Source organism: Danio aesculapii, chromosome 2 (genome assembly GCF_903798145.1).
Source record: "Danio aesculapii chromosome 2, fDanAes4.1, whole genome shotgun sequence".
Taxonomy (NCBI): domain Eukaryota; kingdom Metazoa; phylum Chordata; class Actinopteri; order Cypriniformes; family Danionidae; genus Danio; species Danio aesculapii.
In genome coordinates, this window is record NC_079436.1 from 43971593 (window position 1) to 43994078 (window position 22486).

Genomic DNA, 22486 nt, shown 5'->3' on the forward strand with positions numbered 1-22486 from the left:
CTTTAGCACATTTCACTGGTGGCAATATGGAAATAATGCAGCCAATTAAAGTAACAGAAAGTCATGTGATGATTGACATCAGAGATCTCTCTCTATTTGGACTCCTCTGGATGAAGATATTTAGTCACCCCATTAGTGGACGTGTTTTGCTTTTCCTTCGAACGCTACCTGTTGAAGAGAGAGAGAAAATACTGAATGTCCACTTGCTTCCAGGGAATGTTCCTGTACCAGAGGTACCGTGTTTACTGTTTTATTGAGTAATATAAAATGAAAACTTTTCAAAGTTCAAGCACATTTATATATAAATTAAAACTGCTTTTGTATATTGTCCATGTTTTTATAATAATAATAATAATTATTATTATTAATATCATGCTTCCTGTGATGATGTTAATTTATAGTTTTGAAATGGTTGAAATGGATTGCATTGTTGGTGTATTATTGTGTGATAACTGCAGAAATGTCCAGTAAATTCATATCCTTTTTTGTTTTGTCCCCAATCTTGATTCCTCTATGTCCAGCTCTGCCACCAGGATAAAAAATACATTGAGACAACTTCAAAATGCCATTTATTTAAAGAGTATTTTTTTTTTGTTTCAATCAGAATGTGAATTTGTGAATGCCCTCAGAGATAAACTCATTCAGAGAGTTTCATTAGTGATGGCGATTGCTGACAGTCTGAAGAGCAAACACATGATTACAGATGAAATATAGAGCGAAGTTCAGAATGCCGATACAAATCAGAGGAAAATGAGATGCCTGTTTAAAGCTCTGGACAGTGGAGGATCTTCTGTGAAAGCAGAGTTTTACCGTCTGCTGATGGAGAATGAACCTCATCTACTAGATAAACTGGTGTCTGGACACAGTGGATCCAGCGGAGCTCAGTAATGCTGAGTTAGTCTAAGGCATAAGCTACAGCTTCAGGGTAAATATACAGGACGGTGTGTAATAAGAAATCCAGAAATCTCTCATTTAGTACATTAAAATTTAAAAGTAGATGTTTATAATCTCCTGCATGATTGAGATGAAAAAATATTAACGTTTAAATCACGACTCACCGGGGACACCTGCTGGTGAAAACTGTAACTGTGAAACAAAGATACAAACACACCTTTACAAACCAATTGCAAAAGTAATGCATTAATCTCTACCATTAAATACTACGGATGACTCTGCTAAACAGTTAGCCAAACATTTGTTTAGATTCATGGCTTTTTAAAAGTAATATTTATAGGACTGAAGTAATTAACAGGGCATAGTGGATTATAATACTATTTAAATATAGCACAAATTTAATTTAAAAAGTCAGATGTTGTTGATGTTATAACTGCTGCTGACTAAATGTAACCCCATCTGTAAGTTGGCCCCCCTTGGTTTATGACTATGATCTCTCAATTAAAAATGCAAGAAACCCACTAATTTGATGTGATTGCAAAAAATATCGATTGATCGTTTCATATGATTGATAATCATAAAGTGGACTCTGCTGTCCTCTGCTGGTATAAATGGTGTAGTGGAAATCGGCCACCACTAACAACACCAAAAATATAAAGGTGAAGGAGGTTCCACTCAGTGGCATGTGCCAGTGGCATCTGTACGTCAGATATTAAATATATATATATATATATATATATATATATATATATATATATATATATATATATATATATATATATATATATATATATATATATATATATATATTAAAATATCTACATTGTCCAATTCGGTAGAATCTGGTGGCATGAATTGTATAGACCTCAAGCCACAACAACATAAAAAAGATTTTAAGATGATTTAAAGATTTTATTTAATCCATCTTCTTTGTGGAAAACTATCCCCTCCTTTATTTTTTTCCAATTTAGACTTTTAAAAAAGTGAGCGATTGCTCCATAATTAAAATTTCTGTACAGAGAGGTCATGTTTTGATTTTCGATTGGTCTTACGCAGTCACATGATGCAATTTTGCAGGTCAGAGTTCAAAATTCACGAAAATTCACACAGGCTCATCAAAATTGGACAAGATTGGAAAGATGTTGCCTGGTCTGATGAGTCTCCATTTCTGCTACGGTTCAAGATCAGGCTGGTGGTGTAATGGTGTGGGGGATGTTTTCTTGGCCCACTTTGGGCCCATAGTACCAATTGAGCATTGTTGCTGACCATGTCCATCACTTTATGACTACAGTGTACCCACCTTCTGATGGCTACTTCCAGCAGGATAACGTTCTATGTCATAAAGCGTGAATCATCTCAGATTGGTTTCTTGAACATGACAATGAGTTCACTGTACTCAAATGGCCTCCACAGTCACCAGAGCTCAATCCAATAGAGCACCTTTGGGATGTGTTTGAACAAATCGCATCATGCATGTGCACCCGACAAATCTGCAGCAACTACGTGATGCTATCATGTCAATATGGACCAAAATCTCTGAGGAATATTTCCAGGATCTTGTTTAATCTATGGCACGAAGGATTAAGGCAGTTCTGAAAGCAAAAGCGGCTGGTGAGTGTACTGTATATCTTCGATAATAAATTAAAAGATATTTCTTTTTAAAATACTATATAAATACTACCCAGTTAAATAGTTTTTTTCCACATAGATTTAAAAAAGATATTGACACCAGCTGTGCTTTAGTAATCTTCTGAAACATTAGCTCACTTCTGCTGGACTTGTACATATATTGAAAATTGTTTTGGGGTGATGTGTTAATTTATTTTACACAATAATCTTCTCCCAAACATTGCTTTTACCTTTAAGCAGTTTTGTATGAACATACCAAAGAAGACAATAGATATTATGTTGCAAATTAAATTTATATTTTAGTAAAATTTTTACATTCATATGCAAATACACCAACGATAAGCATTTTTTTAACGTTTTCATCTGTGAAATGAAAACATATTCATAGTACAATTTCAAAAATTGTAAAGCTATAAAGATCTTTAATTTGATGGTGAGTTTTATTTATGTATTTATTTATTGTAATGCTACAATATATGCAAAAAGAATTATTTTTAAGCCCCTGTTCAGTTTTGCGCTCTAATTGTTCTGTCTTTACTTTGTAATTGCATTTTCACAATAATAATAATAATAAAAAGTTGCAGCAACTTTCTTTTGTCAGTCCTCGCGCTTCCGCATTCTGATACTGTCCCGCGTCTTTCCTGTTACGTGTACTGAACATCCGCATTACCGCTTTTAGTTTCAAAAACAACTTTATTATTGACCAAATTCGAGCCTGATTTTCATGCGACCTTCCAGATAAAGATAATGAGCATTCTGTGTTCAAGCGAAGATCAGGGGAAGAACCCTCTGCAGGCTGCAATAGATGAGTGTGAGTAAAGAAGTGATAATTACACTGTTTACGTTTTGTCGTTGTTTTTAAAATAGGGGAGAGTGGAAACGAAAGTAACACAGCGATTTTCTCAAAGCCATGACAACATTTGCTTTCTAGGATATAATAACACAAGTAGCATGTATTGATGGAGCTGTCAAATATCCCGCGTTTAGGTCCGAATTTCTGTTTTTAAGTGCAAAAAGTACATTAGTAGCGGTTCTTTTTTTGTGTGTTTTGTGAAAAGTTGTGTTTCTCTTTTCACGTGTCACACTAATGATCAACATGCATGTCTCTCTGCTAATATTCATTCATTTTCTTTTCGGCTTAGTCCCTTTATTAACCGCCAACTTATCCAGCACATGTTTTATGCAGCGGATACCCTTCCTCTGGGAAACATCCATTCACACTCATACACTATGGACAATTCAGCTTATTCAATTCACCTGTACCGCATGTCTTTGGACTGTGGGGGAACCCGGAGCACCCGGAGGAAACCCACGAAACCCACGCAGAGAGAACATACAAACTCCACACAGAAACGCCAACTGACCCAGCCGAGGCTCGAACCAGGCGACAGCACTACCTACTGTGCCACTGCGTCGCCCCACTGCTAATAGAAAAATCTTATTTTTTACTTCCACATTATAGTGTGCAGTGCTTTGATTCAGATGTTTTATAAGATTAATCCACATTGCCAATAAAAAAAAACATAAATTGTAGAAAATTGTAACCTTTTGCATTGTTGAGTTGCTTTTGAAACATTTGATGAAGCTGAAATTTAAAATGAAAATGCCGTTTAATAAATTCTTTGCAAAAAAAAAAAAAAGGGACAAAATATTTGCAGTTAACATCAACAAGGTCACAGTCATATATATTTAAAATAAACCAGATTAAGCCAGTAAATGAAGCAAATATTGTTATGTTACGCTTGACCCACCCGTGTGTTACTTTCATCCCTGCTGACGGGGTCAAAATTAGCAATATGCAACTTTATTTTAAAGTGAAGTTATATTGGAGTTGTTTTACATTGATACAAAATAACACCTGATTTTAATAGAGCACTCTTGTGAGTTAGCAACCACAGGACAAATCTATTTCTGCTGATAACATTCTCTTTAAAATTGAGGTTTTTATGAAAAATGTTACTTTCGTCCGTGCTCTCCCCTAGGCTAAAATATAATAGGCCAATTTATTGTATTATAAATTAAAGTGCAGGAAATATTCAAGAAATAAGGAAACGCGCATGGACAGTGTTTCTACATCATTTATTCATAGAAAGAACAGCCTGAAAGGGGAAATTGATGGATTTGTGCTGAATATTAGCATCATTGGCCCATAACGATGTACACCTATCACTGTCTGTACGTATGTTTGTGTGCTCTTTATACCGTTTCTATACTAATTTGCAGTTAAGTGGAATAAATAAATAAACTGAAATGCAAGTTAAAGTATAAATAGCAGAAGTGAACAGATAAATTTTCCCTACTAGCAAATATTAATCCGACACCAAACATGAAAGTAGATACTAACCTGTTATATCATCGTGACCAATGACTAAATCTTCGAAAGACTGACGAAAACATCAGTAAATTGCAGCTCTGACATGGACATCGAGGCTTATAAATTACTCAATAACTGCGGATGAAGTATATTGATCGTAAGTGCACAGTTTGTGATCACATCTCTGTTTTGTTCTGTTGATATGTAGTTTCAAATATTCGTAGCTTGAAACCGATGCAAATATGATTGCTATTAGTATGCCTACTATGACTAAGGCATAAACGGAGCAATGCTCATAATATCGAGCGGGAAAAAAAAGAAAAAGAAAAAGACAGCTTCGCGTAGCTACAGTTGCTAAGCCACGATTGGTGGGTGGCGTTTTTGGGTGTGGCTTAGCGAAGGGTCAATTAGCACTTACTGTTTGTTTGACATTCTTGCCAGATTTTAATTACATCCGCGTAACCTCTGATTGGGTCAGATTGGGTCGGCCTATCTCAAAACCAGCCAGCTGTGGCGGTTTGGGCCAAATGCTTAACATTTATTATTATTATTATTATTGTTATTATTACTATTATCATCATCGTCATCATCATCATATTCACATCTTGCAAGAGATAAATCTGCCTGGATGTAAAAACAATACATTTAAAAAAAATTAAAAAACTGAATGGCCCACATTTAAAAAATGGTCTGGCTCTTCTGGCATTTGCCAGAATTTCCAGATGGTCAGTCCGCCCCTGCCCGGAGAAAACCCATGTGAACACGGGGAAAACATGCAAACTCCACACAGAAACACCAACTGACCCAGCCGAGGCAACCTTCTTGCTGTGAGGCTAACGTGCTACTCACTGCGCCAACTGTGCAGCCTTGCAGGAAATCTTACTAACAATAATTGTTAGCTTGCAGTCTGCTTAAAGATCACAATTACAGGGTAGAGCCCATCTGTTTTATCAAGAAGATAGAGAAATTTCCCGCTTTTATGATGTGGCTAATAATGTAAATTGTGCTTTCTAAGACCATAATGAACATAATAATAAAAAAAAATTGATTACTTGGAATGAGAGTTCTGTTGGACTGAGCTTCTGGAAGGAGGCGTTAGTAGCCACTTGTATTCTAGAGCACAATATCTAGAACTAACTTGTCTATTGTGCTCAATGTGTAAAGAAAAGCTTCACAAAATTATGTTGATGATGACAATGTCTCATGAGTAGGAATGTATCTATAAAATTGTTCGCGGTGATAAATAAAAAATTGTAAAAATTGATGCGACGAAAGGTCATATAGCCCACCAGTTACCAACTGCCACCAGCCAGCAGCTCCTGCCAGCCAGTTGAAGATTGAAGCACTAGCGTGTTGTGCCCCCTCTTTGAATATCTCTGATCAGTTCTTGGATCATCTTAATCTTCTCGCTTCTTTTGATTGCTCAGGCCTGTTGTGCGAGACATTTAGCTACTGTGTTTTCATCTTGTAAAGAAAATTCATGCAGCTTAATTGTTGTACAATCATGACAGATGCAGCTATAAAAAAACTTATGGCAGAGGCTTCTGCAAGAAGAAAACTTGAAGCTGCACAGGCAAGCAAGGGCCCTGAAGGTAAGTGTTTACTTCTCTTTTAGTTTATAGTTTTGAAAATCATTTTATTTAGTAAGTATAGAGCAATTACCAACCTACGTCACACATGACGTCAACATGGGTTCAACCACACATACCGGTTGCAAAAAAAGACCGGTTGCAATAGCAAACATGTCATGTTGTGCGGTAAGATGCCAAAATCGATGCCAAAAATTGTAGGGATGCACCGATCCCGGTACTTGGATCGAATATCGGTTCTATACCGTATATTTTGCTGGATCTGACATCGGCCAGCTGGTACCGATCCAAATATATATATATATATATATATATATATATATATATATATATATATATATATATATATATATATATATATATATATAAAAGAATACTTTTCTTTATAATAAATTATATATATATATATATATATATATATATATATATATATATATATATATATATATATATATAAAAGAATACTTTTATTTATAATAAATTATATATATATATATATATATATATATATATATATATATATATATATAAAAGAATACTTTTATTTATAATAAATTATATATATATATATATATATATATATAAAAGAATACTTTTATTTATAATAAATTATATATATATATATATATATATATATATATATATATATATATATATATATATGTATATATATATATATATATATATATACATATATATATATATATATATATATATATATATATATATATATAATTTATTATAAATAAAAGTATTATTATTATTATACAATTATTCTTCAAAATAATCTTGAACTTAAGAGTAAAGAATGAACTCAGGACAAGCATGAGACAGAATTGCTGACTATTGAATCCAAACTAGACTCTTTTTGCTGGTTACTTCAAATGTGGTTACCTTAGGGCACTACGCTGTGCTCATCTCGGCTTGGTCTTACCACTTTTAAAAAATAATAAAAATTGATAAAGTATATAACATTTGTAAAACAAAATTGCAGTGAATTTGCAAAAAATTATAAACAGTAACTTTTTGTACTCTGGTTGGTTTAAGTGTACAGTATCAAAAGAATATCTTGTGTATTCATTGACGAAATTGGATAGAATGTCCTAGAATGTGCACAACTAACTTGCAGTCGACTGTCATCTGTTTTCTGTGTTAAAGCATAGTTTTTTAAGCCCAGATGCAACCGATGTGAGATAACAACACAGCTAAGTGTGTCTCGACCCTTAAATAATCAAGCCACAGAATGATTATTAAACTAACACATCTTAAATGGCTTAATCAGCGGAGGACGTACAGATGTCTACTCTTTAGCTCAACGTGAACGGTGCCAGACTTGGGAGGCAGAGCAGACTGGATCGGACTGAGTTTCGAGTGCCAATAGATGCTCATTGACTACTCAACATCATTAGTATTAGTATTGGTATGACTTGCTTGGACATCAAACACACCCCTCTAACCCCTACCTCCCCGAGCTGCAGCAGGGGCAAAGCCCTGTGCTCTTTAATATAGGTCACGATCGCTTTGATCAATATTCGTATCTGAGGATTGTGTACAGGGAAAATGAGGAAATAGCACTCATAATGAAGATCATCAGGATCTGTACATCATGATTGCCAGCGATCTATGTTGGAAAAGATCGCTGGCGGATTCAAATGCAGTGATGTGTATGATTCAGCATAGCGTGAACTTACCTGATATAACATGAGAACTGCAGAGTCCAGCAGTTTTAAAGGGTCGTCACTTCATTCAGCTCCCTTTTAGGCAAAGACGTCTGCAGTTAGCATTAAAGCAGTGTGGTGTATGGTAAAAGTTAAGTTTTCTATTTCTATATCGAATTTGGCATCCTACCGCAAAACATGACGTCTTTACCCGTGTGACGTCATGTGTGACGTTGGTTGGTAATTGGTCTATATTATCAGCTGTTTCAGATTAAATACTGTAAATCCATTCATAGCCTCTTCAAGCTTAAATTAACCCTAATATTTTTGTCCATGTTGGTTTTTCTTTCCCAAAATGCATGTCAGATTCAGAAGACGAGGGGGGTATGTACTCTCTCATATTTTCTCATGTACTGAAATTGTTAGTAATTTTAAACTTTCAATCTGTCCTAAGGATACTATTCCACATTTTTCCATGAAACTATTTAAGAATGCTATTACTTCTGTTCTGCTATTAGTTATCAACAAATGTCTGTGTACTGGTTCCTTTCTTATCTGTCTTAAATGTGATGTAGTACAAACCTCAATCTGTCCTTTTTCTCTAATTTTCAGTATTTCTCTTAAACTAAAAGTCCTAATTCTAATCCACCTTTTGTCTTATATCTCTAAGATCCTTGGGAAAGTCGTTTTAACTCAATTGCAAAAATATCTAACTTTCAGTTTAATCCATGATATTTTAATCTGGTTTCAAAGCATTACATAGTATTGAATGTGGACTTTTAAAAGTGTCAAGTGGCACTTGAAGAAACCGATTCTGAAAATTCTTTGGCATTAGTTTTAAGTGCACTTAAGTTCTGCATTTGACATGATTGACCACAATTCATTCATAGCCTCTTCATGCCTAAATTAACCCTAATATTTTTGTCCATGTTGATTTTTCTTTCCCAGAATGCACATCAGATGCAGGTGACGAGGGAGGTATGTACTCTCTCATATTTTCTTATGTAGTGATATTGCAGTGAAATTGTTTGTAATTCAAAACCTTCAATTTGTCCTTAGGATGTTATTCTACCTTTTTTCTTTAAATAAATTAAGAATACATTTGGTCCTGTTCATCTATTGGGTTATCAACAAATGCTTGTCTACTGGACTCTTCCCTATCAGATCTTAAATATGGTGTAGTGACAGCATATTTAAAAAAACTAAACCTCAATCCATCCTTTTTCTCTAATTTCCGTCGATTTTCTAATCTACTTTTAGTCTCAGAGGTTTTTGAGAAAGTGGTTTTGACACCATTCCAAAAATATCTGACTTTAAATTTGGTCCACAAGAAACTGATTCTGGGAATTATTTGGCATTAGTTTTATTAGGCTTACATTCTGCATTTGACTTGATTGACCACAAGGTCCTGGTGACACGCTTAGAAACAGCTGTGGTCCAAGTTCATTCGTGGCATAGTTGGTGTGGCATAGAGTGGTTCTGTTCTTATCTGACAATAGATGTTTTATTGTGCACATTGACCATCAGTCCTCAATACTCCTGTTGTGGAGTTCCACAGAGATCAGTCCTTGGGCATGCATTGTTTACCCTGTATATGCTCCCTCAGGGTTATATTTTTAACAAATATAAAAATCTTTTATCTAAAGTATGTGGAGAGGACACTCGGATCTATTATCAATGAAAATACCAATGAAAATGGACAAATTTGTAATCCGTCCTCCACAAAAAAGACAGAGTCTCACTGAATCGCCTTGCAGCAATCCTCACCCTAATTAATAGAGCATAACAAATAACAAGCATGTAGTAAATTGTAATAGGTCCGTGTACGTTGCGCTCATTCGATTTTTGATTTTAAACGATATAAAAAAAACGAGGAAACGGACGTTTTTAGTTTTTTCGTTTGCCCACAAAAAATTAAATAACTGATTTTGGCTCAATTTTCGTGTTTTTGATTGTGTTGGAAAACGGATTCATGGTTTTTTAAATATCGTTTAAAATCAAAAATCGAATGAACGCAACGTACACGGACCATAATAGCCTATATTATTTTTTTCCCTTTATACACCAGTGTGAATACTGATATTTTTGTTATTGAATTTCAAAAAGGGCCAATTCAAAGGCCAAAGGCTTACGTTTTTCAGTTACAAATGGCCTACTAATGTTTTGCTTTTATATTTCACATTAGGCTATTATTTGTGCATAAACATATCTAGATATAGTAATAAACATACCGTTTGTTTAAAACAAATTTTTTTGTCATCCTTACTGCAAACTTATACGAGCGATAATATGATTAAATGTGGAGGAGGGCCTTACAATATTTTCCAGGGGAAAAAAGGTCTCAGGCAAAAAAAAGGTTGGGAACCATTGCCCTAGGTTCCTACAGCATTCTTTTCAGACTACGTAGTGAACCTGCAAGCGCTGCCCACGGAGGAGGCAGACCAGCCCCTTAATTGCTGTGTCCTGTTCGTGCTTTGCGTATTATACCGATCGTACTCAGAGCTTAGATCCTCTGAGCAGCTCTTTAACTGTTACGGTGATCGGCAGAAGGGAAGTGCCGTATCCAAACAGAGGTTAAAACAAACCCACTGATCAGTGGATGCCATCTCCCTCGCTTATCAGAGCCAGGGTGAGCCGTATCCCCCAGGAGTGAGAGCGCACTCCACTCGGAGCGCGCATCCTCTTGGGTGTTAGCACGTGGCGCCTCTCTAACAGACATTATAGAGCTACCAGCTGGGCAACATCTATTACATTGCGAGACTTTTTAATCTTTGAGGGGAGCTGATTTCCTCAGGTGTGCTAGGAAACCCCAGTGAATGAGGAAATTCGGTTAGTTGTTGTAAAACTCTTGCTGCGCCTTTCTCTCTAACACAGAGATACATGCACTTTCTCGCTGTCAGTCAAAGTTTGCCACTTGGCGAACACTGCAGAGTTCCTCTGAGGCCCCCAGCATCTGACTCAGTGGAGGAGTTAGGTGTTGGCCTGTTACGTTTTTATCCCACATTCTGGGTATAGGTGCCTGCTATGTGCAATCCCCGCTGGCGATCCCATATGCTCACTCAGCCACATTGTTGTCCCCCCTCCTAGGCGGTTTTGTGTCTTCCTTCCCTGCTAACCATCTCTTTGGTTATGGCTCTTTTCCATCTCTCTTTCCACAAGTCTTGATGCGTATTAGTGCTCTTACATTTGATCACGACATGAGAGTCCATCCAATTCAGTGTATCTTCGTTTATTTTTTACATCAGACATCCACACGTGCCAATTTCATCACAATCCACTTCCATAAAACTTATTTGTTCCAGCTTGATGAATTATGACTCCAATTTTTCACTTTTACAGTCAAAAGCTTGTGCTCTCCAACTCCTGCACATCACACTAACAACTCATGTGTGTCACAAAACGAACGTACCATCACAGCATACTACACATGAGCAGTAGAAAAGTAATTCAAAGTCTATGACATGAAAATCAACGAGAACACATTATATAACACAAAAGAAATATGAAAATGACCTTGAACAGTAATATTAATAATTAGTGGTGGCTCAGTGGTTATCACTCTCGCCTCACTGCAAGAAGGTCACCTGTTCGAGTCCTGGCTGTGTCAGTTGGCGTTTCTGTGTGGAGTTTGCATGTTCTCCCTGTGTTGGCGTGGGTTTTCTCCGGGTGCTCCAGTTTCCCCTACAATACAAAGACATGCACTATAGGGGAACTGAATAAGCTACATTAGTCGTAGTGTGCGTGTGTGTGAATGCAAGAGTGCATGGGTGTTTCCCAGTGTTGGGTTGTGGCTGGAAGGGCATCCGCTGCGTAAAACATGCTGGATAAGTTGGCGGTTCATTCCGCTGTGGTGACCCCTGATTAATAAAGGGACTAAGCCGAAAAGAAAATGAATGAATGAGTGAATTAGGTTTGGTGGTTAACACTATCGCTTCACAGCAAGAAGGTTGCTGGTTCAAGTCCCACAGACCTGCAGTAGGGAATCGGATGAACTAAATTGACCGTAGTGTATGAGTATGTGTGAATGAGAGAGAGTGTATGGGTGTTTACCAGTACTGGGTTGCGGCTGGAAGGTCCACTGCGTAAAACATGTGCTGGGATATTTAGCGGTTCATTTCACTGTGGCGACCCCTAATCATTCTAAGACCAAGCCGAAGGACCTTTTTAACGCATACAACTTAGTGTTGTGCAAGTATTTTGCACACTTTTTATGTAAAACTTTGTTGTGCTCACCCCTTTGCGTACAACATTTGTTTTGCAAATTAACTTCAGTTGGCCAAAATGATGTGATGTGAATGCAAGTTTTTGGCTCGGCACTGTTTTTTTTTTGCACAATAATATTTTAGGCCAGAAAGTTTTTTTTTCACACATTTTTATTGCATCTCAGTCTCCTTCTCATTCATGCTCTCATCCTTCTTCTTTTATTTCTCCTCCTCATCATCCGTCTGCTTCTCCTGCTGTGTCTTTTCTTTTTTCTCTTTCTCTTGTCCTCCTTTGGCTTTTCTATCTCTTCCTCCCTCTTCTCTGTTTCTTCCTCCTTCATCTCCTCTTCATTCTTATCCTCCTTTTCATTTTCTTTCATCCTCTCCTCCTTTACCTTCATCTCTTTCTCATTCCTATCCTCCTCTTCATTTTCTTTCATCCTCTCCTCCTTTATCTTTATCTCTCCCTCAACCACCCCCTCCTCTTTCTTCTCCTCCACTTTTATCCCGCTATTTCTCTTTCTCCTCCTTCTCTTCTTCATGTGTTCCTTTTCTTCTGCTTCTTTTTCTTTTATCCTCTCTTTTATGTTCATCACCTCACTCTTATCCTCCTCCTCCTCATTTTCTTTCACCTCATCCTCTTCCTTATCCTCCTCCTCTTTTATCTTGCTATTTCTCTTTCTCCTCCTCCTCTTGTTAATATTTTCCTTCTTGCCCTTCTCATCATTTAGTCCCATCTCCTCCTTCTCCTCCTCCTCTTGTTTGACATACTCTGCATCTTTCTCCTCCACCTGCAGAACAAAACCAAACTTAAGTCAGTTCACATGTGAGCAGATATCATTCCTCTCAATGATCCTGAAACAGACTCTTGATGTATTAGTAAAAGCATCAGGAGAACATGCATTAAAACAGTTGGTCATCTTTATATACTCACCTTTAGGTTGTCATTCACACAACTCGCTTCATGATGATGAACGATGACGAGAGCAACCTCCAGACTCAGGCCGGACTCAGATGGGCATAGAATGTCATCTATCAATAGAGAAATGATTGCAGTTACACAGGTTACACAGTCATTCTCAAGGCGATGTTAAACTTGAGTGAAGGGGAATTCAAAATACTAATTATTCATCACATCATAGGGCATCATAAGGTTAAAGATTTAAAAAATCTAACAATAAATATGATTATTTACCATCAGAGTCTGCAGAGACAGAGAGCTGCTTCTCAGTCTGACCAAAGCAGGACATCCTGAAGAGTTTTCTGGCAGCTTTGAGGAAATTGGCCACTTTACTCTTTTTCCTCTGCGTCGTTCCCTCAACCTCCTCCACCTCATCTATTAAGAGAAATGATTGTAGTTTACACAATGTTTAGATCATTCCTTATGAACATTTACCATAGTTTTACAATAAACTAAAACAAAAAAAAGCACATGATTATTGTAGCTAAGCCTTTATTACAACAAATTCACCTTGGTTTTGCTACATGTACTGTACTGTAATATATCTGTTAGGGATGCACCGATACCATTTTTTTTGGAACCAATCTGATCCCGATACAAAAATCTGAGTATCGATCGATACAGATCCGATCCCGATACTGTGCCGTTTTTTTTTTTTTTTTTAAACCTAATACAGTTTCTATAGTTCTGGTGCTCAAATAATATATCTTCTTCAGTAAAAATAACAGACCTATGGCCTACATTATATGACAGACGACACAATCTAACTAAAAAAATGATGCTCGCTATAAACTATACGCTACATTATTTGAGCATTCATTATGACATTGATCTGATCTGTTGTGGTCCAGCTTATGTTTCCTTTTTTAATATTAGGATTTTTCTTTGAAATCTGAACTAGGCTACCACTATTGACCATAATCATTGGTAAAATAACCTGCCTTTTAGCAGATCCTGATGTTATCCTGCAGGTTTGAAGCAGACTAAACTAAACCGTCTGAGACGAGATTTACTTAATAAACATTCCCTTGCCTAAACCCGCTGCGAGTGAGATGGAGAAACTGAAAGCATGTCTGAAAAATTATCTTTTTGAAACAAATTTCGTTTGATATAATTTGTTGGTTATTTTAATGTATTTACAAAATAAACAAGAATATTTGAGGTGAAGTTCAAAACAAGGTTTTTAAATAAGGTTTTCCAATTTAAACTTTCAGGTAGGCCTACTTTGTGTGTAAAGAGCAGGTAATAACCCTCTCTACTCCAGTGTTGCGAATGCTATCTGCTGATCTAACAGGCACAGCGCAACATGATGTAGAGACAGCAATAAACTCCATGTTATGGGTCAAAATAAACCCATTTAATGCAGAACTAAAAAAAGAAAACTAAGAAAAGAACTAAGAACTAAAAAAAGCTGAAAATGGGCTGCCACATTAATGTACAGAGTCGTACTTAGAACCTGAATCCAATAGTAATAATATTCTAGCACAGCAATTGAAATTATAACATAAACATAAATAAATAATAACAATAATATAATAAAACCACCCGTTTTAAAAGCCTACTAACAAATACAAATAATTATCACGTTTGCACTCCGAAAAACAATCCTACCAGCAACTATACAATTATTATATATTAGATTAGATTAGATTAGATTAGATTAGATTAAACTTTATTGTCATTACACATGTACAAGTACAAGGCAACGAAATGCAGTTTAGGTCTAACCAGGAGTGCAATAGCAGCAAGTGCAGGATAGGTTTAAATGATAAAGTGCAATTATAGAAAAAACTATGAGTGATATTTAAAAATGGATGTACAATGAACGTTATATACAGGTTATATTTACTATAATCAGAGATTTACAATAGAAGAATATACATTTACAGGTTGCTATTAATAATCAGAAGTATGCAGATAGATATGAACATAATTACATGTGCAGTGGATATGTACAAGTCAAGATGAGTTAGTGCAACGAATATGTACAATTTTAAATGTGCAAATAAAAATATATACATGATGTTTTTTATAAAATCCTATAGCAAGTGAAATATGTTTCTATAGCCCATAAGACTCGTGAAAAGATTATTTAAGTGAAATAAACAGAATCCCATCACCGGGTCTAGCGACACAATAATCCTCACTGTTTTTGTGAAAGTAATAACAAGGAATGAATAAACGTGAATTAAAATATTACTTTGGAATGTTGTTCTTTTTATATATCTAAAGAATGACTTTTTAAAAGATTTGTTTAGTGAATTAATATGTTTGTATAGATATAAACTATGCCATATAGGCCTTATTCATGCGAGGTAATTACAAATTTTTTGGGCCAGATGTCAGGAGAAAATGGACGGAAAGGTTGCTCAGTAATCTCTATACAGTAATCAAGAAAACTCCTGCTCATTTCACAATATAAATAATCACTTACAATCATTGCCAATGTCAGGCGTTTGCTTGAGCTGCGTCTCTTTCTGACTTCGGAAGATCTTGTTTTTCTTGGAAGCTTTTAGGAAAGAGGGCAGTTTTAAGAGCCGGTTTTTCTTTGGCTTCTCCATCACAGATGTACTGGTATTCTCCATACTCAGTTCGTCTTTCACCATATAGACACAGTTTGTTCACTCAGACAGAATCAGCGATCGTTCTTGCTACTGTAAACCAACAAAGTGAATTGTGTTTGTGGTGCAGGTACTCTGGTGTGATGTAGAGATTCTAAACGTTCTACGCATCATGAGATTCTAAATGTTCTAAAATTGTTCTCTGCCTCAATGTTTACTTTTAAAAGTGAAATCACTGAGGGTAAATGCATATTACCAAAGACTAGAATACACTTAAAGGGACTTTGATATTACATAAAATCAAATATGATTAGCTCAATAAATCTAAATAATGATATGCAACAAAAGCCGCTTTAATTTAATCAATTTATATGTTCAATTAATTAAATGGAGATGCAATTGAAGACAAATTGTTAAGCCCTCCTGTGAAATTCAAATGTCTTTGCAAATTGTTACCAAAGCTTATAGAGGAATCAACAAATTCCAGCATCAACAAATAAATGAATATGCATACATATATATATATATATATATATATATATATATATATATATATATATATATATATATATATATATATATATATATATATATATATATATATATATATATATATATATATATATATATATATATATATATATACACACACACACATACAGTTGAAGTCAGAATTATTAGCCCCCCTTTGAATTTTTTCTTCATTTTTCTTCTTTTATATTTCCCAAATGATGTTTAACAGAGCGAGGACATTTTCAAAGTGTCTTATTTGTTTTATTTCGGCTAGAATAAAAGCAATTTAAAAAAAAATTCAAACAATTTTAAGGTCAAAATAATTAGCCCCTCAAGATTATAATTTTTTCAATAGTCTTCAGAACAAACCATCGTTATACAATAACTTGCCTAATTACTCTAACCTGCCTAGTTAACCTAATTAACCTAGTTAAGCCTGTAAATGTCAGTTTAATCTGTATTGAAGTGTTATGAAAAATATCTAGTCAAATATTATTTACTGTCATCATGGCAAAGATAAAATAAATCAGTTATTAGAAATTAGTTATTAAAACTATTATGTTTAGAAATGTTGAAAAAAATCTGATCTCTGTTAAACAAAAATTGGGGAAAAAAATTAAACGGGGATAATAAATCAGGGTCTAATAATTACTGTATTATATATATATATATATATATATATATATATATATATATATATATATATATATATATATATATATATATATATATATATATATATATATATATATATATATATATATATATATATATATATAAAAAATCCATAAATTGCTACATAAATAAATATATAAATAATGAATAGTGCGGGCAGATAAATAATTAAATAAATTACACAAATGTTGAGGAATAAGATGATGCTAATCTGAAAGTTTCTTTTCCCCTCCTTTTAAGCGGTTTTATTTTTATATTTTTAAATTGCAAAATCTGTTATGGCTATACATTTATTCATTCATTTTCTTTTGGCTTAGTCCCTTTATTCATCAGGAATCAATTTTTTTTGCTATTTCTGCTGAGAATTTTGTTAAAAAATTTGTGTATTTATGCGGAATGATTTTGGGAGTATCATAACAAAAAATTTAATATACTGTATTACATAAAAATACCTTTTTAACTCTCAGTTAATGTTTACAATGCAAATCCAATTAGATCCACTTTATTTAGTAAACAAAGCAAGTCTCTCATATAATATATCTACTAAAAGACAGAAAATATTACTTTACAAACTGTATTGTAAATAAATCAAATGAACAATATCATATTAGTCAATAATTTACTGAAATTAATTGAAAAACTGAATAAATATAAATTTACATACATTTACACAAGTAAGTAAACATAATCAATGATGGGCTAAAATCTGCAGAATTCTGCACTCGCAGATGCCATGTGGGCCTACTTAAGACTGCTTTTGTCCTGTTTCCATGAGCTTAAACTTTGTCCCTTGAGCAATTTCTAAGTTTAAACCAAAATAAAACTGAAATAATTCTATTTGGGCACAAAGAAAATGTGCTGGATGTTGCTGTTGGTTTTCTGGCCGCACACATAACCCAGTGTGCAAAAAATGTTGGCATTATGTTCGATAACTTTAAATTTGTCAAAAAGATCAGTTCAGTTGTAAAATCTTCTTCCCAGAGTAATTTCCAAATTATGATTTGGGCCTTTGTTACAACTCGTCTGGATTACTGTAACTCTCTCTATTATGGCGTTCTCTCTCATCTGCAGCTAGTGCAAAATGCAGTTCCGAGACTACTCTCTGGAACCCACAAGTATGAGTCAGTAACCCCTATTTTATACACACTTCAATGGTTACCCATTAAGTATAGAATTGATTTTAAACGTGTGTTATTTGTATACAAAGCCATTAATAATCTTGCTCCTCAATACCTCACGATTTGATCTGTCCGTATACCTCCTCTCGATCTGAGTTTACCCACTGCCTTATATTATAATCTCCCCTCTATTTCTGTTTAAGCCTGTTAAAAACAAAAACAAATTTATTTTCTGTTGATTTTAGTACTCCTTGTTTACTGGTCCTATTATCTATCTTTTAGTACTCCTATGCAGAAAATTGTATGTTATTTTACTGTATTGATCAGAACAGACAAATTATGTTTAACAGTAGAGACATATTATATCATAATAAAATAATCTACCTTTCAAGGATCCTCAGGAAAACGGTTTCAGACTAAATTCTGTCATTTTACTCATAGTTATGAAAACTTAACTCAACTTAAGTCAAAAATCCTTGTAATGTAGCTGGTTATGCTGTAGCATGATATTTGTCACTTTGATACTTTTTCTCAGGGATGCGTATATCATTACCAGATTCAGATGACGAGATTCATATATCATTATTGGATTCAGATGATGAGTCCACTTGGAGACGACGATTTAGGCACCCAAGAAGCTTAGGCATGGGTATGTACTCTCAGATTTTATAAACTAATATAAATACAAAGTTAAATATATGTTATAAACATGTTTTACAGGCACAAGAACGAGGACAGTCAAACGCTATAGAAATCATGGGTTACAGGCTTCCAAAAAAACTGAAACTGGTTTGGAACAAGAGGAGGGTGAGTAAAAGATGGTATGATTTTGATTTTAAATGAATTGTTTTCATAAACAACAAGGGTCCATTAGCACAAGTAATTTAAAGAGTAAAGAATTATAATTTTTCTTTCACAATTTAAATAATCTCATTACTGCAATTGGGTGCACATTGAGAATCACACTCACAACTTTATCATTTTGAGTGCAAAAATGATCATACAATACAATGTGAAGTTTATTTATAAACTAATTTCGAGAGGATCCTGTGCTTATGATTGCTAGCGTACGTACATGGTGTGCATATGCGTATGTACGTGTATGTATGTATCTACCTTCTGTTCCAAGCTTCGCTATGCTTGCCATCCCATTCAACAGCTCTGACTCCTGCAGGGGCCCAACCTGAGCTTCGACACCCGCAGGAGTCACTCCAAGCCCATCCCCAACCACCCCTTCACAGTCACATCTCCAGCAGGAGCCATCACTACTCCATCCTTCCTCCCCACTTTTACTGGATCCCGCCCCCCTCATGGCTCTGAGGAGTCCTCATTTCCGGTGTCGAGATCCTCCGCCTGGCAATTATTTGCTCCTTCTTTACTTCCTTATAGCGTTGAGTGTTTCCGCTACCTATTACCCCTTCTTTTATCTCCTCCCTTATCTCCTTATCCTTCAATTCCCTCGTCTAATTTCTTCTTCCAGCGTCGAGTTTCTCTGCTAACTATTTTTCTTTCAGCGTTGAATATTCCCCTACTTTCTTACTGCCGCTTAGGCTCTCAATCCCAAGCTCTAACTCCCGCAGAAGTACCTAAAACGAGCTTCAACTCCCGCAGGAGTTCATGCCCCCCTGGCCCACCTCACACCCTCTCATACAGGAGACTTTACCGCCCAAGACCTTGCTCTCACTCCCGCAGGAGTGTATCCGAGCTTTGACTCCTGCAGGAGTCAATTCAGCCCCTCCCACGCCCCCGCTTAGACTCCTCTCTTCCTAAGCTATCAATATTATATCCAGCAGCCAGATATAGCATTGTTACATTTGCATTTTAGGGTTCTCTTCAATACGCGGCTGCTGTCCCGAGCTATATAAGGCATTTTGGGGAGTTCTTGAGATCTACCTGAGCTCAAACTCCCCTCTCGCCTTGCAACGGGAGGGAGCCCCGGGCTCGAGGATCTTGTGAGCTCAGGGCTCTCTCCTGGGACAGCATGCCAAACAAGCTTATAATTAATCATCAGCTAAGTGTGAACTGAGCTAAGTGTGAAGTGCACTTAAGTTCTGCATTTGACATGATTGACCACAATTCATTCATAGCCTCTTCATGCCTAAATTAACCCTAATATTTTTGTCCATGTTGATTTTTCTTTCCCAGAATGCACATCAGATCCAGGTGACGAGGGAGGTATGTACTCTCTCATATTTTCTTATGTAGTGATATTGCAGTGAAATTGTTTGTAATTCAAAACCTTCAATTTGTCCTTAGGATGTTATTCTACCTTTTTTCTTTAAATAAATTAAGAATACATTTGGTCCTGTTCAGCTATTGGGTTATCAACAAATGTTTGTCTACTGGACTCTTCCCTATCAGATCTTAAATGTGGTGTAGTGACAGCATATCTTAAAAACTAAACCTCAATCCATCCTTTTTCTCTAATTTCCGTCGATTTTCTAATCTACTTTTAGTCTCAGAGGTTTTTGAGAAAGTGGTGTTAACACAATTCCAAAAATATCTGACTTTTAATTTGGTCCACAAGAAACTGATTCTGGGAATTATTTGGCATTAGTTTTATTAGGCTTACATTCTGCATTTGACTTGATTGACCACAAGGTCCTGGTGACACGCTTAGAAACAGCTGTGGTCCAAGTTCATTCGTGGCATAGTTGGTGTGGCATAGAGTGGTTCTGTTCTTATCTGACAATAGATGTTTTATTGTGCACATTGACCATCAGTCCTCAATACTCCTGTTGTGGAGTTCCACAGAGATCAGTCCTTGGGCATGCATTGTTTACCCTGTATATGCTCCCTCAGTGATCTATTTTTAACAAATATAAAAATCTTTTATCTAAAGTATGTGCAGAGGACACTCGGATCTATTATCAATGAAAATACCAGTGAAAATGGACAAATTTGTAATCCGTCCTCCACAAAAATTTTGAAAAAAATTGCCTTGCAGCAATCCTCACCCTAATTGATAGAACATAACAAATAACATACATGTAGTAAATTGTAATAGGTCCGTGTACGTTGCGCTCATTCGATTTTTGATTTTAAACGATATTAAAAAAAAAACGAGGAAACGGCCATTTTTCGTTTTTTCATTTGTTCACAAAAAATTAAATAACTGATTTCGGCTCAATTTACGTTTTTTTGATTCAGTGTAGGAAAACGGATAAATGACTTTAAAATTCATTATCCACATGTAGGCGGTTCTGAAACCGAAATGAAAAAACGAAAAACGGCCGTTTCCTCGTTTTTTAAATATCGTTTAAAATCAAAAATCGAATGAACGCAACGTACACGGACCATAATAGCCTATATTATTTTTTTTCCCTTATACACCAGTGTGAATACTGATATTTTTGTTACTGAATTTCAAATTGGGCCAATTCAAAGGCCAAAGGCTTACGTTTTTCTGTTACAAATGGCCTACTAATGTTTTGCTTTTATATTTTACATTAGGCTATTATTTGTGCATAAACATATCTAGATATAGTAATAAACATACCATTTGTTTTAAAACTAACTTTTTTGTCATACTTACTGCAAACTTATACGAGCGATAATATCATTAAATGTGGAGGAGGGCCTTACAATATTTTCCAGAGGAAAAGTGGGTCTCAAGCAAAAAAGGTTGGAAACCATTGCCCTACGTTCCTACAGCATTCTTTTTAGACTACGTAGTGAACCTGCAAGGGCTGCCAACGGAGGAGGCAGACCAGCCCCTTAATTGCTGTGTCCTGTTCGTGCTTTGCGTATTATACCGATCGTACTCAGAGCTTAGATCCTCTGAGCAGCTCTTTAACTGTTACGGTGATGGACAGAAGGGAAGTGCCGTATCCAAACAGAGGTTAAAACAAACCCACTGATCAGTGGATGCCATCTCCCTTGCTTATCAGAGCCAGGGTGAGCCGTATCCCCCAGGAGTGAGAGCGCACTCCACTCGGAGCGCGCATCCTCTTGGGCGTTAGCATGTGGCGCCTCTCTAACAGACATTATAGAGCTACGAGCTGGGCGACACCTAATTGCGAGACTTTTTAATCTTTGAAGGGAGCCGATTTCCTCAGGTGTGCTGGGAAACCCCAGTGAATGAGGAAATTCAGTTAGTTGTTGTAAAACGCTTGCTGCGCCTTTCTCTCTCGCTGTCAGTCGAGTTTCCCACTTGGCGAACCCTGCAGAGTTCCTCTGAGGCCCCCAGCATCTGACTCAGCGGAGGAGTCAGGTGTTGGCCCGATACGTTATTATCCTACATTCTGGGTATAGGTGCCTGCTATGTGCAATCCCCGCTGGCGATCCCATATGCTCACTCAGCCACGATGTAGTCCCCCCTCCTAGGCGGGTTTGTGTCTTCCCTCCCCGCTAACCATCTCTTTAGTTATCT

At 35.8% G+C, this 22486-nt stretch overlaps 1 protein-coding gene across 5 annotated transcripts in view; it reads left to right on the forward strand.

Annotated features, from left to right (window-relative positions):
• The first annotated feature begins 3162 nt into the window (after window positions 1-3162).
• The window catches only part of LOC130247109 (NACHT, LRR and PYD domains-containing protein 1a-like), a 40611-nt gene continuing 21287 nt past the window's right edge, over window positions 3163-22486 (forward strand). For 2 of the 5 annotated variants that reach the window (XM_056480304.1, XM_056480312.1), the window contains exons 1-7: window positions 3163-3334; window positions 6349-6429; window positions 8451-8468; window positions 9033-9062; window positions 18650-18763; window positions 18835-18921; window positions 20260-20289. In XM_056480304.1, coding sequence (XP_056336279.1) covers window positions 3271-3334; window positions 6349-6429; window positions 8451-8468; window positions 9033-9062; window positions 18650-18763; window positions 18835-18921; window positions 20260-20289 — 424 coding nt within the window. In that variant the 5' untranslated portion in view covers window positions 3163-3270. The remainder of the gene's footprint in view (window positions 3335-6348; window positions 6430-8450; window positions 8469-9032; window positions 9063-18649; window positions 18764-18834; window positions 18922-20259; window positions 20290-22486) is intronic. The other 3 variants (XM_056480328.1, XM_056480334.1, XM_056480321.1) reach the window with 2 other exon arrangements.